This window comes from Crocodylus porosus, unplaced genomic scaffold (assembly GCF_001723895.1).
Source record: "Crocodylus porosus isolate Cpor-Errol unplaced genomic scaffold, CroPor_comp1, whole genome shotgun sequence".
Lineage (NCBI taxonomy): Eukaryota > Metazoa > Chordata > Crocodylia > Crocodylidae > Crocodylus > Crocodylus porosus.
Window position 1 is genome coordinate 190218447 of NW_017728886.1, and position 16620 is coordinate 190235066.

The 16620-nt window shown below is 43.2% G+C and overlaps 1 protein-coding gene across 5 annotated transcripts in view; it reads right to left on the minus strand.

The window, feature by feature from the left end:
* SS18 (SS18, nBAF chromatin remodeling complex subunit) overlaps positions 1-16620 on the minus strand; it is a 55279-nt gene that overhangs the window by 34900 nt on the left and 3759 nt on the right. For all 5 annotated transcript variants that reach the window (XM_019547205.1, XM_019547190.1, XM_019547198.1 and 2 more), the window contains exon 3: positions 14860-14944. In XM_019547205.1, the coding sequence (XP_019402750.1) occupies positions 14860-14944 (85 nt within the window). The remainder of the gene's footprint in view (positions 1-14859; positions 14945-16620) is intronic.

A 16620-nucleotide genomic window follows, 5' to 3' on the forward strand; every position in this document is an offset into this window, starting at 1 on the left:
CCCCCCAAACCCCCCAGTTTACAAGAGTAAGACTTCATTTTAAGCTATTGTGCGATCACCTCTGTGTACACTACAGAAGCACAGGTAAATCAGGACAAACTTTTTTTAAATCAAATGAATGAATGTTTGAGTTGTTTGATTTTTAGAATGTAATTTGGTATTTTTTGGTTCCGAGATGGCAAAACGCTTTGCTGAAAGGAGTACTTCCGGGGGCAAGGGGAGGGACTTCTGGTGGCAAAGGTTGGGGGCTAGAGGGTAGGACTTCTGGTCCCAAGATGGCAATCAGGTGGCAGGGCACCTGTCAAGGGGCAGGGCTACCCATGTGGCCCTTGACAGCTTGCCAAAACTCTGTAAGTGGCCCTCCGCCAAAATAACTTCCCGACCCTGAACTACTCAGTTGATCTAATAAAAGATACCAAAGAACCTTGACTACCAATTTTCCAAACCGCATTTGAGGCGTTTCTTTAAGACACAAGCCAGATTCTGATAGAGATAAGATGGAAAACTACAAAAGAGTAGAATTTCACTATAAGAAACCATCAGCCTACAAAAGTTCTTTTACTACCTCTGCTACAACTCATTTAATTTAAAACTACTATAGGGTACTTCATGAGATTGGGGTAGGCAATTATTTCAGCAGAAGGGCCACTTAATGAGTTTTGGCAAGCTGTTGAGAACTGCAACTGCCCCACTCCTTGACAGGTGCCCCACCCCCTGGTCGCCATTTTGGAACTGGAAATCCTGCCCCCAACCGCATGCACAGCCTCAACTGGGCCCATCCAGCACCTGGTCTGCACTGCCACCCCCTGGACATGCAGCAGGGCTGGGGCAACCACACAGCTGGACTTCCTTTCTAGGCAGCCCAGGTGGCCCCTTCTGGCTGCTGCTGCCGCCACTCGCCCCAGCACCATGGTACCAGCAGGGACCAATCCACGCAGCCCTGACCCCACATGCTCCATACCTGCTCCAAGCTTGCCTACCCAGGCTCAGCAGTGGCAGCACAGGAAAAGAACTGCTGCTCAGTACAAGGGGAAAGCACTCCCTCTCCCTCCCAGTGCCAGTGGTTCCCTGCTGCAGCTGTACAGAGCCCATGTGGGGCTGCCCTGCATCTGCTCTGGGTAGCCTGGAGGCAGTGCTGACAGCAGCAGAAATGCAGGGCAGCCCAGTGCAGGCTCTGGGTGGCTGCAGCAGGGAACTGCCAGCAGTGGAAGGGGGAGGGGCCGCTTTCCCCCAGGCACCAAGCAACAGGTTTTGTTCCCCACCACTGCTGCTGAGCCTGGGCAAGTGAGTCCGGAGCAGGCGCAGAGCGTGCGGGGTACAGGCTGTGAGCACAGGTCCCCACCAGTGGGCTAGGGCCAGTGGCGGCAGCAGTTAGAAGGAGCCACCTGCCCACCTGGGCTGCCTAGAAAGGCAGACCAGTTACAGAGCCACTCCAGCCCTGCTGCATGCCCAGGGGGTGGCAGGGTTTGCCATGGCTGGACTCTGCCTGGGCCAGGGGACTGAGGGACCTGCCATGGGCTCGACAAAGACCTGCCGCCAGCCAAATCCAGCCCATGGGCCATATTTTGTCCACCCGTGCCATAACAGCGTACCTTCTGTTGATAGGCAAGGCCACCTGCCTGGCACTTGCTATGACTGTGGATCTAAACCAAGGTGCCGCATATTGTAGGGTGCCATGAGAACCTCCCAGGGACGCCATGATGGTTGTGTGGCCACCACAGGGCAGAACTGCCCCACACACCTCTTGAAAATATACACTGGAGCCAAACTGAAAAGTGGTTGTGGCAGAAAGGCGTGGCTGCTTGCTTATTATTATGCAAGCAGCTGCACTGCTTCTCTTGATGTTCAGCCCAGGTTAGCTCTGACATCCCTCCTGAAAATGGAGTGCAAAGGGCAATTCTGGCTGGTGACAGCAGTATTTATTCCAGGCTGCCACTTGGAAACAAGCAATTGGAGCAAACTGCCATGTACCATGGTTTTCCAGAGATACACTGGAGTGGAACTGGCAAGGAGTACAACAGAAAACAGTGCGCTTGCCTGCGTAACGTAATGCAGAGGCATGCCTTTCTGCTACAGCTAGTTCTCAGTTCACCTCCGATGTGCCTCCTGGAAACAGAGGTATGCAGGACAATTCCATCCGTCTTGCATGCCTCTGTTTCCAGGAGACAGCATGCAGGGTCAGACCAGGAAGGGCTGCAGGAAGACCATGTGCTCCTGTCACACACACTTTCCAATCTGGCTCTGCAGGAGGCGCACAGAGAACTTCCACCTGGCTGTAGTACCAGTAACACCTCACTGGCCTGCCCCTCTCCCTTCCATGGCCTTATTTATCCTTTTGCCACCCCTGCCTCTGCCACCCTCTCAGCACTCACATGTTGGATGTGCAGCCCCAGATCTTGACTCTGCTGGCTGGGGTCACCAGACCCTGTCCTTTACATCCCCAAAGCTCAACATTAATAACACTATAACATAATATTCACATATTATATAATATGTTATATTAGTTTTTAAAATTAGATGACACTAAATTCTGAAAAGTTTTGGCGGGGTGCCTCAATTCTAAGATCGAGAACTGCTGTACTAAGGTGTCAGAGTGGAAAAGAAAAAAAAAAAAAAAAACAACACTGAAGACACAAACAAGTAAACTTCCAGAAATTGAAAAAAAAGTAAGATTTGTGTAAGTAGAGTTCTTTCTATTCTGCCACTCTTAAAGTAAAGCAAAAATTCTAAAAGAGTTTCAAGGAAAAAACACCCACCCATTAGTTCAGAATGTGACCTCTACGTATAGTGAGACACATTTATGATATGAATGTGTCTACAAATGAAGTTTAAATTAGAAATATAATATACAATCTTGCTATTGATAATCTTTTTACAGAAAATATCATTTGTGACCTTGGTAGCCAAAAACTCCAAAGGAAAAATGACAACCAATTTCCTGCTTGCTTTTATATTAATATTTTCTGATAACAAAATAACTTTGATTTAGTACTTGGACAAAATGTTTAACATTTACATGGTAAATTTTTCTTCATTAAAATCATTTTACCAATCTGTCAGATTTTAATCCTAGAACACTTTTTAATGTTTGCATAGCAAACAGCCCTTTCAATGATAAAAAGTATGAAATCAGGATAGCAACTGGTTTATGATTATAATTCAAATTCTAATCTGCTGGCCTCACTACAAACATTTTAAATTGAATTTATATTGGATAATTAGACTTTCAAATACTTATTACTGCTGACAAGAATACACTTCAGAGGTAACATAAGGACCACTAAGGAATCAAAGTTGGACAGGTCTGTGGGTGCTCCATGACAGTTATGTAAATTGGATAGTTCACTGCTATTCTTGCAAACTGAACATGTCCTCCCTGAATATTTAGTTGGGAGAAGTCAGTTGGAGTGTCTCCAAATCAGAGAACATTTTTAATAATAATAACCCTGGTTTTAAAAACAATTGTTCAAGTTACAAGGCACACGTATATTTACTGCACAGCAAGTGGTTTTTATGCCAGTGTTTACACATCCAGGTGTTTGTTACAGCGCAGTAACGCTGTGTGCGGACTGACTTAAGACTAAGATTAGTTGCAAATCAGTCCATACACAAAGGATTACTGCGCAGTAAGGCGTCTATATGTACCTTACTGCGCAGTAACAAGTCGGCATAGGTTGTCATAGTTATTGCACATCATGGACACATATGTAGGCATACACCTGTACTACACAGTAATTTTTGGTTACTGCGCAGTAACTGTGCACATGTAGATGCACCCACAGAAAACTTCTGATCTATAACTGTAGCTCAAGCTTTCCCAAGGTTTCAATGCCAAGTTTAAAGTCCAGTTTACACTGAGAAGTTTTGATGGCACAGCCGTGACATTAGGAAGGGGAGGGGATCCACACTTATTATCCAGTATGTTAGCAAAGGTCTTAACACAGATGTAGTTATGCCTGCAAGAGTCCTTTAACTTGCACAATATTTTTTCCCTTAATTGAAGAACCAGCAATAAGGTTGGATCTCTACTAGGAGGATGTCCTAGGATAGATGCATCTCCATAGATGCATAACATAGATCTGAGCTGGCTGATTAACATAGGGGGGATACATATATATATGGCCCCCAAGCTCCCACTGCCCATATTGCTCTGACTGTAGTAGCAGCCAAGGGCTCAGGGGTCTCCCTCCCTCCTCCAACTTCTGTTGCATACCTCTGCTCCGTAGGGCTGGGCAGTACAGCCACGCAAGAGCCAGCAGCCTGGGGCGTACATGCTGCATGGTGCAGCAGGGGAGCTGAAGGTGAGGAATGCAGTGCAGTGGGGTGGAGGGAGGGGTGCCCATGCACACAGTGTGCAGTCTGAGGCCTCCTGTGTGTAGCTCCCCATAGTATAAAGCACCCACTACAACAGTCCAGGTGGTGTGTGGCCCAACTGCTTAGAGGTTAGACAGCCCTGACACAGACAATACATAAAAGTGCATCATCAGGAAAACGTATTATAAGAAAGTTTAGATAATGCATAAGATTAAAAAGTTTCAAAAAGATTTGCTAAAATGGAGAAGCTGCCTTTAAGTGAGCAGTCCAGAATAATCTGAGCAATTAGTGTAAATAAGGGCTTATCTACACAGGGACATTAGGTGTCAATTAGACTGAATTTACAGCGCACTAGATGCTCTGGACTAACTTTCCCTTGTGAATCCTCTTGCCGAGCACAAGGAGGGGCAGAAGGCTCTGCTTAGCACTCACCAAGAGTGGCCACAGGAGGAAGCAATACAAAATAACTGTTAATCACTATATATCACAAACAGTAATATGCTAACCTCCCAGTGCAGACAAGCCCTCCTTGAAGAATGGACAAATTAGGAAAGTGGTACACATAAAGATCAGGAGTACTGCAGACTCTTATTGCTGAAGGTTTGTGTTTTAAAAATACATAGTGAGTAGAATTCTTCATTGCTACACCAGCGTCTCTGCACTAGTCCCAGCACAAATATGCCAGCATACAATCAGTGTAAGCACAGTACAAAAATCAGGCACAAATGGTCAACTGCAATGGGGCTATTAAATAAAAACAATAAGGATGTAGGGGTTTTTTTTGCTTCTAGCCTTTATAAGTTTTCAGTTCTGCCATGCTCCCAGATTCAGTTAGTCTGGAGATAAGAGTATTTGCTGTGCTTTTGACTGAAACTTTTTCCCTTGATGCTCAGCAACAATCGACCCAGCTGTTTAAAAAGGATATGTCCTCTTTTGGAAAACACTCCATTAAATATGGACACATTTAAACAGAATGAAGTCACAGAAAATTATAGTGCTTATAGCACTTTTTGTAAGGCCAAAGATCACATATGGTCTAAAGCCCATGATGTACAGAAAACTGACTAAGGGGGATGACATGCTGGCCTCTGAACAGCTGGTCATCATGGATACACAAGATCCAATATGACTATATTATATACATACATATATACACACATACTATATATATATATATATATATATGATGGTATTCTGATGACTAAAGGCTTGGTGGTTCTAGTCATATCTAGGAACTAGTTAGTAAGCAATACTAAAAGGTCTTAAAAGGTGGTCTCTCACCAGACGGATCCTACCCATCATGTTGCTGAACATGAATACAGTCTTTTAATATAGTCACTTCAACACACTGTTGTGGCCAATGATACATAGTCAAATTTCTGGAAGAATAGAAATGTTGTTATCTGCTCTAAACCTAAAGAAAGAGGAAGAAGGGGAGATAGTTTAAGAACCTACCAAAGTTAACTTTTCTCAGTTCTTGAATGCATACCATCTGGATCATTTCTGTATTGTACAATAGCAATTCATGAGCATACAGCTCTACTAGTGCAACTTCTCCAAGTAGGGTTGCTCCCATACATGGCAGAAACTATGCTACATTCTCTGAGTGATCCTGATGCTACGCCCCATCCAATTTCTTATACTGACAAGCACTAAGTCTAAATCAGCACTATTTGTTCCCAAAGCATTTGCAGCATCTGTCCCTGCATATTCCAGGACTGCTTCTTGGACTTTACACTCATATAAAAACAAATCACCCACCATAGCATACAAGGGCATTCCAAACCCTTTCCTTTCCAAAATGTGTACTCATTTTTGCAAGTTCTATTTTTTTCTGCTAGTACACGTCGGTTTTTTTTTTGTTTTTTTTTACTTTTCTTGACTAAACTCTTCCAAGAGCTCTGTAAATAACTTTTTTTTTTTAAATGGCTATTTAAACTGCTCTTGAAAAGCTCTGGAAGAGAAAGCACATGCACCTATCCTTGGAAATCCTGGCCTACCTTCTAACAGACTGGATGACTATTATTTTGGTGAGTGGAGCAGCCAAGAACCATCTCTTTACCCCCTATTCTCAGGTATTTGTAAGATGAATTAATAAGAGACAGTTGCTTAATGAAATCTTTAAATGCTAGAGCCTCCGATAGGGTAGTGCCCTGCTAGGGATTTAGTGTACTTTTCCCATTTAGTTTTAAACTACATACAACAGGGACAAGCCACAGCCAGACCCCAGCAAGAAGAGCCCGGTGCAGCCCTAGCTCCAGCCCATGTGCCCTGCCCCAGGCAAATCCAGGGGCACACGCCCCGCTGTGCCCTACTGAGGTGTGCACAGCTCAGGAGCCACCTCAGCACCCTCCTTCCCCAGTCCCAATGAACTGTGGGTTTGTTCCACGCCCTGCCTGGGCAGCACCTACCCCTGTCCCCTCCCTCACCGTGGGGGGAAGGGGAGAGGGGGAGGGTTGATCTGTCCCCTCCACACACACCTTCCCTCCCCCCCCACTTCCACCACAATGGATTTGCCAATGGATTTGCCAGCTGGAAGCAGCTCTCCATGCTGCCAGGCTGTGCTATTCACTGCCTCAGTGCTGCGCTGCAGCCATGTGCACACATGCATTTATTGGCCAAATTATCGGCCTCATTAGGCCAATTTCCAATACAGAAAATTTTCTTCATAACGGTACCCATCCGATATCAGACCAATATATTGGTGTATTTCTACTGCCTACCTTTGACTTGAGCTCAGTCATTCCAGCCCTCTACCAGAAAATGTTGCCAACCCTACCTCAGAGAATAAAGCATGGGGTTTAAAGCTGCTGACTGTTTCACACTGATCATGGGAAAGACCCCCTCCCCAATGTAAGGTGTGGTGCGCTACCTCAAAGCAACAAATCTTCCCACTTAAACAAGGCCAGAATTGGATGCCATCTAAGATTAAATTCTTTATAATTTATTACATCTACCTAGCGATTAAAAGATAATAATTTATTAACTGGAGATTTCCTGCCAACCCCTCACCTCCATGGTTTTGGCAAAGCTGTGGTATTAATATTTATGTCCCAGTCAAATTCTTCTTATTGCAAATTCTATGCATTAAAGTATGGAAAATGCCCAGAGTAGAATTTATTCATCATTCCCGTTCTACATAGCAATGCATTCCATTCAAGAAGGTGGCTACAAAGCTGAAAATGAAGCCTGTCCAGGAGATAGCATTTTTTTTCTAGGCAGTAAGATCTCCTATATGAATATGATATTACAGGATATGATTATAACTTTCAGAGGTGACAGGAGAAATTTTTTTTTTTTTTAAAGAACAAAAACCACTATTTCCTACAAGAGCCTGTACACTTATCTAGCTTCCACAGGGTTGTTGGTTGTTTTTTTTTGTCTAATAAATTATTTGCCTATGAAGCATTTTCTTAGTGAGATGCTGCTTGAAGCGTTCAGTAGTTTTACTTCTTGAATCAGTGACTTCAGATCCCCATTTGCTTCTGAAGATTATGGCTATCCAAGTTTTTAAACCAGCCACTCTTTTGCACTGTTTGTGAAAGCAGCAACCCTGTCCTGCCATCCTTCTGCAGGAAGCAAGCCTAGACTTCATCATACATATTACACGGAAATATAGTGGGCCCTCCAAGAAGCATTTTTTCAAGAGTCTCATAATACCACTCTCAATTGTTCACTGTGTGATACAGAAAAAGAAAGATTTTTGTGATGTTTTGGAAACCCAAATAACTGTAATGAATCATGTCACATGGCAAAACACTAAAGCAACCCAAACTCTTAAAAGTGAGACATCTAATAGAAGATAAAAATTGGGCAGTTTTAAAAGTGAGAAAGAAAGCACATTTCAGATTTTTTAAATATACACTGAAGTGAAATGCTCTGCATATTCATGGAAATTTCACTGTATAAGAAGGAAAAGTTCTGTAGACATAATTACCTCCTGGGCACAGTTTGAAAAGAAAAAAAACAAAACAAAACAAAAAAAACACTCAATACCCAACTGAGATGAAATGCTGTAGTTTGATTTCAGACCTAATCCACAAAAGAAGTCTGAGAAACAGATAGTAAAAAAATAAAATAAAATAAAAAATTAAAAAAAAGAGTGTTCTCAGATTGCTTTAAACTGGACTGTTGTCTTTTATAAGTTTTTTTGCCAAGTAGCTCTGAACACAAAAAGGATGGGAGCAGGAAAAATGCATTTTTGACGCATTTTATAATACAGGTGCTGTAGAAGTATAAGATGCAGCTGTCTCTGCAGAGAGCAGAGTTTAAAAAGAAAAACTAGAAAAACGGTCAGGAAGGCTAAATAAGTACTGAGGCCAGGGTGGTGTGTACCCCTACTTCTAAATAGTTCTAAAAATATTTTCCACATTCAAGTTATACTAAAATTCTCCTTTACCTCTCATTAGGGACCAGTGACAGTCTCTGTCTATCCCAAACTGCTTTTCTATCCCCACTTCACCTATATATAGTCGCTACAATTAAACTGGGTTAGTTCAGCACCACTTGTCCCACCCCTGCTTCTCCTCCTTTCAAATTTCCATCTGACCCTCTTGCCTCAGAAAAATAGATTCCTATTTCTGACCCAGGTTTGCCCTCACAGTCCTCATGGTCTCTTTTCTGGTGAGATTCTCTCACTTGATCCAGGAGCTATTCCCCCCTGCCCTACCATGTTCTATGGAGGCCCAAGAAGTTGAGAAAACCTGCATCTATCCAGGTGAAAGACATTAGAGTTCAAAGGTCAACTGAACAGTACTGTTCTGACTACATCAAGGCAGTGGTCCTCAACTAGTCAGAGCTTGTGCTCTTCCTGTCATCCTTCCCTGTCTGTTCCCATATGCCCCTCCCACAACCAGGTGCTCGGGGCACGTGGGACTGTCCCGCACCCCGTTTCCTGGAGGAAAGAAGGCAGGGTTGGACGATGTAGGGCTCTGGCAAGAGCATACATTCTGGCCATAGCCCTCCGTACTAATCCTCCAGAAGGGGTAGGCTGGGCTGCAGCAGCCCTTTAGGCTGTTCAGCCAGCATCATCCCACTGTCCTGGAGCAGCTGTCTGCACTGCTCAGCCAGAGAAGCTAAGTGCAGAGACACCCACAGCAGGTTAAAATCATCCTCATTCTCACCCTCCCACACCCAGCATGTGCATGTACACACAGGCACATGCAGCCCTCCCCTCCTCCACGGCACATGGGCACAAAACCTCTGCTCCTGCCTGCTTTAGGGTTATCAGAAAACCCTAATACAGGCAGAAGCGTGGTTGAGAACCAACTGCTGAGGGAAGTGGAGGCAGCACAATCGTGGTTCTCAACCAGGTGCCAAATTAAAAAATTATGGAGCGTTATTGCCTAGACACTCAAGGAGGTTGTGAACCACTGCACTGAAGTCTTCTATTGGAGGAGACAGTCCAGATATGACTGGATATGTTTCTTTTCCCACACTTCCCTTGCTGGTCTATGGAAATGGAAGCCCTCACACTACATAAATAATTATCATGTAATAAGCGATTCAGCATGTTATGCTATTGATGTAAGCATAATAGGGGAGGGTTCCAGTTATTCTACTGGAGGGTGCTCAAGCCCTGGCCTGCAGGCCAGATCCAGCCCTCAGCACTCTGTGTCATGCATCCCATGGTACTCCCTGTAGACCATGACCCTGGGCATTAAATCAGGTATGGGGTCCAATCCCAGCAGACACAGGGGAAGTGTGGGCCCCAATCCAGCCTGTGGACTGGCCTCGCATCACTTATCTGGCTCATGAGACCAAAAAGGTTGACTACCACCATTCAAGTCTCTAACCCATCTAAGTGAGTGTTACTCACACCTCATTCACTTCAAGCCCTATTACAGGAACACATCTTTCCTTTATCTTACACACCAACAGATAAGTGGGGGGAGGGGTGGAGAGTAGCTCTACCTGTCCACCATCCTACTGTTTCATGTGAAGAGAGTGTCTTGTTATCCTATATACAAAAAACTTCTTTTCATTTTAAAATATGGAAAGGATGCTTTAGCACTTCTATTCATGCTCTTTGGAAAAAAGTGTACAGGTTGCCTTCACTTCGTAAGTTCTGTATGTGCAAATTCATTCTTATGCAATAACCCTTTTTATACCAAAAATCTGTTATATCAGAGGTAAATTCACTCTTATGCAATCAGCGTGGTAGAAGCCCAATCAGCCGATTTGTGCAGTGCGCTGTGGGAGTGATGCATACCAAAATACAGTCTCCTGTGTGAATCTGTGCTCCTCATTCGTCATGGGTGATGTTTCTATAGCCAAGATCCCTATGATGGCTTCTAAGCATCCCACTAGCTTATCTTCTACCCCTCTTCCTGCTCCATCAATGAAGCACAAGAGAATTTCACTAACACTGGAGACAAAATTAGAGACCCTTCACCACCCTCTCTGTTCATACCAACTAAACATTCATCACCACCACTATGTGTTCGTGTACCTTCTGTCTGCTGTTGGCGAGTACCAAAACTGTCTTGTAAAATTGGTAGAAATGGATCTGGGGGTCAGTATAGTCAAGGTCTTGGAACTTATCTCTATTTGTTAAGTGGGTTCCCTTTAGGTGAATTTGGATTAACCACGGTTTTCCATGAACGCACGTACAGCATAAAGCAGGTGAAACCTGTACAAGCAGCTGAATGCTTCTTCTATAAGTCCAATAAATTGTGTATCATACACTAGTGAGCAGGGGCACGTTGTATGCAAGAAAATATGGTAGCACTAGGTTCAGGTTAGTTTGAAATATTCATGCTCTTGGAGGATTCAGATAGCATAACTCACAGAAACAATGTCAACAATAAGCCTGCTTAACTTTTCAGCCTGGCACTCAAAAGAATTTTATATACTTTAAAAAGTGAGTTGTGCCATACTTTGGTAATTCAATCATGTAATCCTGAGGAGCAGGCGGCGTCAGGAACACAGTTCATGAAAGGAATTTGTCCTTACCAAAAATGTGAGGACAAAGGCTTTTCTCTGGTATTAGATAACCAGATTTGAGCATCACCATTGGTCATATGGTTAACTGCTTGAATAATATTCTAGAACTACTATGTCTGTAGTAGCTTAATTTTTAAGACAAATAAACCAAGTTAAATTATTGGTGTTACTGCATCAGATAAGGCAACAATTAATTACAGTACCAAATCACTGACTTGTAGCTCCCAAATCTTAGAGTCACATTTCAAACTAAGCAAATTTAAGCAGCCATCGTCAGTTCACGGCAAGGACAACAAGTAGTAATAGGAGTAAAACCAGATGACTGGTATTGAGCGTGTTCACAGTGAATCACTGAATTAAGAACAACTTGCTCAGCTGTGTGCTGCAGTTTTTATACGAGTTACTGCTTCTCCAATCAGCTGGAGCTCATCAACAATCCCACAAAGCTGTTCAGAGAATCAATACAATTTGAAGTTAAAGCTACAGCAAATCATTGGATTCCCAGGCAGCTATTGGCTACAGTTTTGTATACCCCCAGATACTTCACTAGCCATCATCTTTATATGAGATTAGGCACCTAGTTTTGTCAATATCTTGGTTCTACTCCATGAAGGGGAGTGAAAAATAAGTCTTGCAAACCCAACTGTTCTAAAAGAAAAAAAAAAATAATAATAATAAAAAAAAACATGCATTATGTGTGAGAAAAATGAATCCCCAGAGCCAGAAACATGGTCCTGCACACAGCCCTGGAGCACTGGGTCCAACCTGACACATGGCCCTGGACCTAATGGGCAGTCCCCAACTCAGTCCAAGTTGGCACGTGGCTTCAGAACCAGTGCACAGGGTCAGACTCAGTGTGCAGCCCTGGACTCAGCACACTGGGTCACTGCAGGCCAGCGTGCAGGATTTGCAACAGGCATGGCTCCCTATCTGCCACTATTTCAGGGACGGACAAGATACAGCCCACAATAGATCCCTTGGCCCCACCAAACCTGGGCACAGGGGGCAGCCTGGGCAGTGACATGCAAGGACAGTCCTGCCACCCCAGTTGTGCAGTGGGGCAGAGGGGGCATGGTAGCCCCTGCAGCAGCAGCTCACTCTACTTGACTGCCAGTGCCAGCATCTCCACCGCCAGATCTGGCCCCACTGCCTGGGCACCCCATTTCATCCACCTTGCACCCACAGCTGGGGGCACTGGGTGATGTCTTTCTGGAAACTGACCTGGGCAGGGCACACTTGGCCAGGAGGATGTCCTGGGGCTGCCGGGAGCAGCGCCCGACAGCAAGACAGGCAGTAGGGGCCAGGATTGTGGGGCAATGATAGCGCAAGGCCGGGCCCAGAGCAGGGCTGTGATTTGCTCCTTATACATCTCTGCGACAGTCACTGGTTCCACAGGCAGAGATGTGTATGGAGTGGATCACAGCACTGCCCCAGGCCCCAGCTCTGCACTGTTACTGTCTGCCCGTGGACTCATCTCATCTGCCCAGTCAAATGTGCCCTGCCCATAGGAGTCCTGGCCAGTCTTGATGGAGACCCCACCTACTCAGTTTGGTACCTCCAATGGTGTATGCAGAGCAGACTGGCCCAGACAGGATCTCCAACTTGAGCAACAGCTCACCAAAACTCCTTAAATGGCCCTCCAGCCCAAATAATTGCCAACCTCTGTATTACTCACTTACCACATATAAGTATCTTTTTTCTTCTGCTCCTGCAAGGTTCCCTCAAAAACAAAGTGTATACTACATATAGGGACATGTTGTATGTGTGAAAAAACAGTACTGTATGTTTAACAGTGATTTTAAGTATGCAGTGAACCATTTTCTATCCTCTGATCAAGTTACCACATAAATCAGATACTTGAAAATTTGGCCAGAATGTCACACATTTGGATGCAACTTCAGGCCTCATTTTTTTTTCTTTAAACACACACCATGAGTTGCAATTCAGTTAAAAAAACAAACAAAAAAACAACAACATTAAAAAAGGCTAATAAATAAGCTACATGCAGTATCTTATAAGTGTAGGGAAGAAAAAGAAGATACTAGCAAGAAATTGATATTTCCTGGAAGCTTTCCTGTATAACTTGAGAACCACAACTCAAACCCATCTTATCCCAATACTGTTTTTCTTGAGTAGGAACTGTCTCCAGATTTAACTGCAAATAAAGAACTGCTCATTAATGACCAGAACAAGATGAAACTCCTGTCTACTTATGATCAGGATCAGGATATAAATTTACAGAAGACCTAAAAAATAAAAGGAGGTAAATAAATTAATTGCATGTTATGCAATGCTCAAAAAGAGCACCAATAAGTAGATTTCTCTGGAGCATGTTCCTATAGTCCTTTTGGTTGGCAATTCTTAACCAGAGTGCTGCGGCACTCTAGGGTGCATGGCGTCCTTGAAAGGATCTTAAGCCAATGTTAGCATTATTAGATGTCCAAACATATTTTGCAAGATAAACCCAAATATTTCAAATAAGACTCCACTGTGCTAAATACATTCTGACCTTCTGTAGTCTGTGTGGTTTGCAACAGAAAAACCACTTTCTTAGTGAAAAATAGGAGTTGACATTTTTGGCAGGATGCCTCAAGTCTTACAAAGTTGAGATCCACTACTCTAGGTACTCAGTGAAAGGATTCTCCACCCTGACAAGAACAGAGCTCTCCAGAGACACCACAATTTTAGTTTAGAAACTGATGCGATAACGTCTTGTCATTGAAGTCAAAAAGAGCATGTTGAAGCAGTTTGTTAAATTTCAACTTACATTACCAAAAATTAGGAACTTCCTAGTGTTATTCAACATTACAGACTTTTTTGTTTGGGTCTACGTTGTTATGCATAAAGTTATCAAGGGAAGCAAAGAGGTGGAAGCTATTATCCCTCACCATTCTCTTTGCTTTCCTGTACAAAATTACAGCAACAGTCACTAAATGACAAGGTTATGAATATTAAAAAGGGTGGTGATGGTAATTTATATGCTAAGGAGAGTTGCAAAAATATCTATTTGCAAAAGTTCCAACTAAAAACCAATTTCAAATCAACATCAACATTTTAAAATTGAAGCACTGAAGATCAAACAAGAACTCAAAGGTGAGCCCATGCAAATCATCTTTGATTCCTTTATCATAATACAGTGCCATAAACTGATGATGCAGAAACTGGGCAAGAGCCAAATAGAGGCCAAATTAGTTTTTGCCAACTGAGGTTGCCATAATGTCACTCTGTGGCCATGACTTCTCCCAATTCAGCATACATATATAGAAGTTAGAAAACTGTTACAGGAGCTGGCTAGACCTGCAGCGGCAGAACAGTTTCACACCAAGGACACCCTTAGTTCAGGAGATGAGAGCTTTCCATTGTGTCAGGCCAAAGGCATCTGCATGCTATTTTTAAACCATAGGACTAGTTTTAACTTGGCTTGAGAGAGAAATATAGGGGGAAAAAAGCTGAGCAATGAGACCTACTGGCTCCAAGGACCTACATGAAGAGATTCCCTTATCCAAAAATGTGTGTAGTCTCCTGTTGTTTTCTCATACTATCAGCATTCCATATGGATATGACTGCCTCAGTTCTAATATTATTGCAAAAGGTACTCACTGCTGGTAGTAGAGACTGCATATTTTGATTGGAGTCTGCTATAGTGGCTAGGTAGACCAAATTCGTATGCAACATCTGCTGATACCTATCAAAACAAAGCATGACAGGTTTAAAAGGAGCTAGGAGACAACTTTTTCATTCACGTTCTCCAAGTTTACATACATAGTAGATACTATATGGTAACTCCACTACTTCCATCAAGGTTCAAAAGATCCTGGGAATTATTTTATGAAATTGCCCATTTTCCACATTTCCATTTCTGCCACCAATCTGTGTTTTGACAATTCAGAAAAAGGTCATGCCTGTACATGTTCTATGCATTCTTCAGGCACAACAGAGGAAGATTACATTTAAGTCTCTGCTCCAGGTAAGTAAAGGAAACTAAGCTGCATAAAAATGCATATGCATTGTTACTATTTGATCCACTGGGTATCTACAGTGCGGTGTGATGACATAGTGAGCCTTCTTCACACAGGGTAGCTCTCTCAGGCACAGTGTACCTCAACACAATACTGGCATATGCTCTGGTGACACATGCATGGGTACTACTTATCACAGAACTCACTTCTCTTATTTGCGTGCCTCAGCAGCAAGAAATGATACCTACGTGCAAATCATGATCAAGGATATCATATGCAAATGATCAGGATTTGCCACAATTTACCCCCTGTTGCTGCCAAAGTGCTCTACACTCTGGCTCTTGCCATTAAGAATATAATTGCTCATGCAGTCAAGTTTTTAAACCTCTATTTAAAGGTTACAAAGAGCCTGAAACAGTGACTTAGGTGTGCAAACAATCCTAGTACTCACACTTGGAGCCACATGGACTTTGTGACTAGAATTGGGGTAATTTGGTTATCAAAAAATCACTTACCACAGAATGCATCTTTTTGTTGCAAAATGGACTGTTTGACTGCACATGGTACAACTAACATTGTTTTGTTTTCTCTCTCTAGAACCTCTCAGCCCCTAGCCCCCTTTTAATACCTCTTGCTTTGTATTTTTCATAAAATAGAGGAGAATTTATAGGGTTATAATACATGCTTGTGACACTGTTCTACAGAACCAGGCAATAAGTGACTAAGGGTTCTGGAATCTAAATTATAGTTGAGGAGCAAAAGGAACCAAGAAACACAGACCAGGCATCCAGGCTGCCAAAAATTAAGCAGCAGTAGGAGAGATGATAAACCACTGAAGATTATTGTAAATTCCCACCTTCCCTGGCAGACAGAAAGCAAGAAAAGGCAATTTAAAGCCAAGCACCCAGGTAACATTATAATTACGGAAACCCATAAACAAGACTGTGCAGAGAACACCAGGGAGAATTATTAAATATACCTATTAATACCTGGTAGAGATATTTTCAGCTACTGCATGCATGTATTTAGCTTATAAAATGCAGATCCAGTCAAAGTCCTATTATGCCTCAGTGCTCTGTTGAGAGATCTGGCTCTTTTCAGCCAACACAAAAGACAGCTGAGGGGTGACCTTGTGGCCGCCTATAAATGTACCAGGGGAGGACAGCAGGGAATTGGGGATGTGCTGTTTACCAGAGCGCCTCAGAGAGTTACTAGGAATAATGGGTTCAAACTAGTGGAAAGTACATTTAAGTTAGACATTAGGAAGACATTTTTTACAATAAGGGTGGCCAGAGTTTAGAATGGGCTTCCAAGAGAAGTGGTGCTGTCATCTGGGGAAGGTCTTAGAAAAGTTTATTAAAGAGGCCATCCTTAATGGACTGGCCGACGCCAACACCCTAAG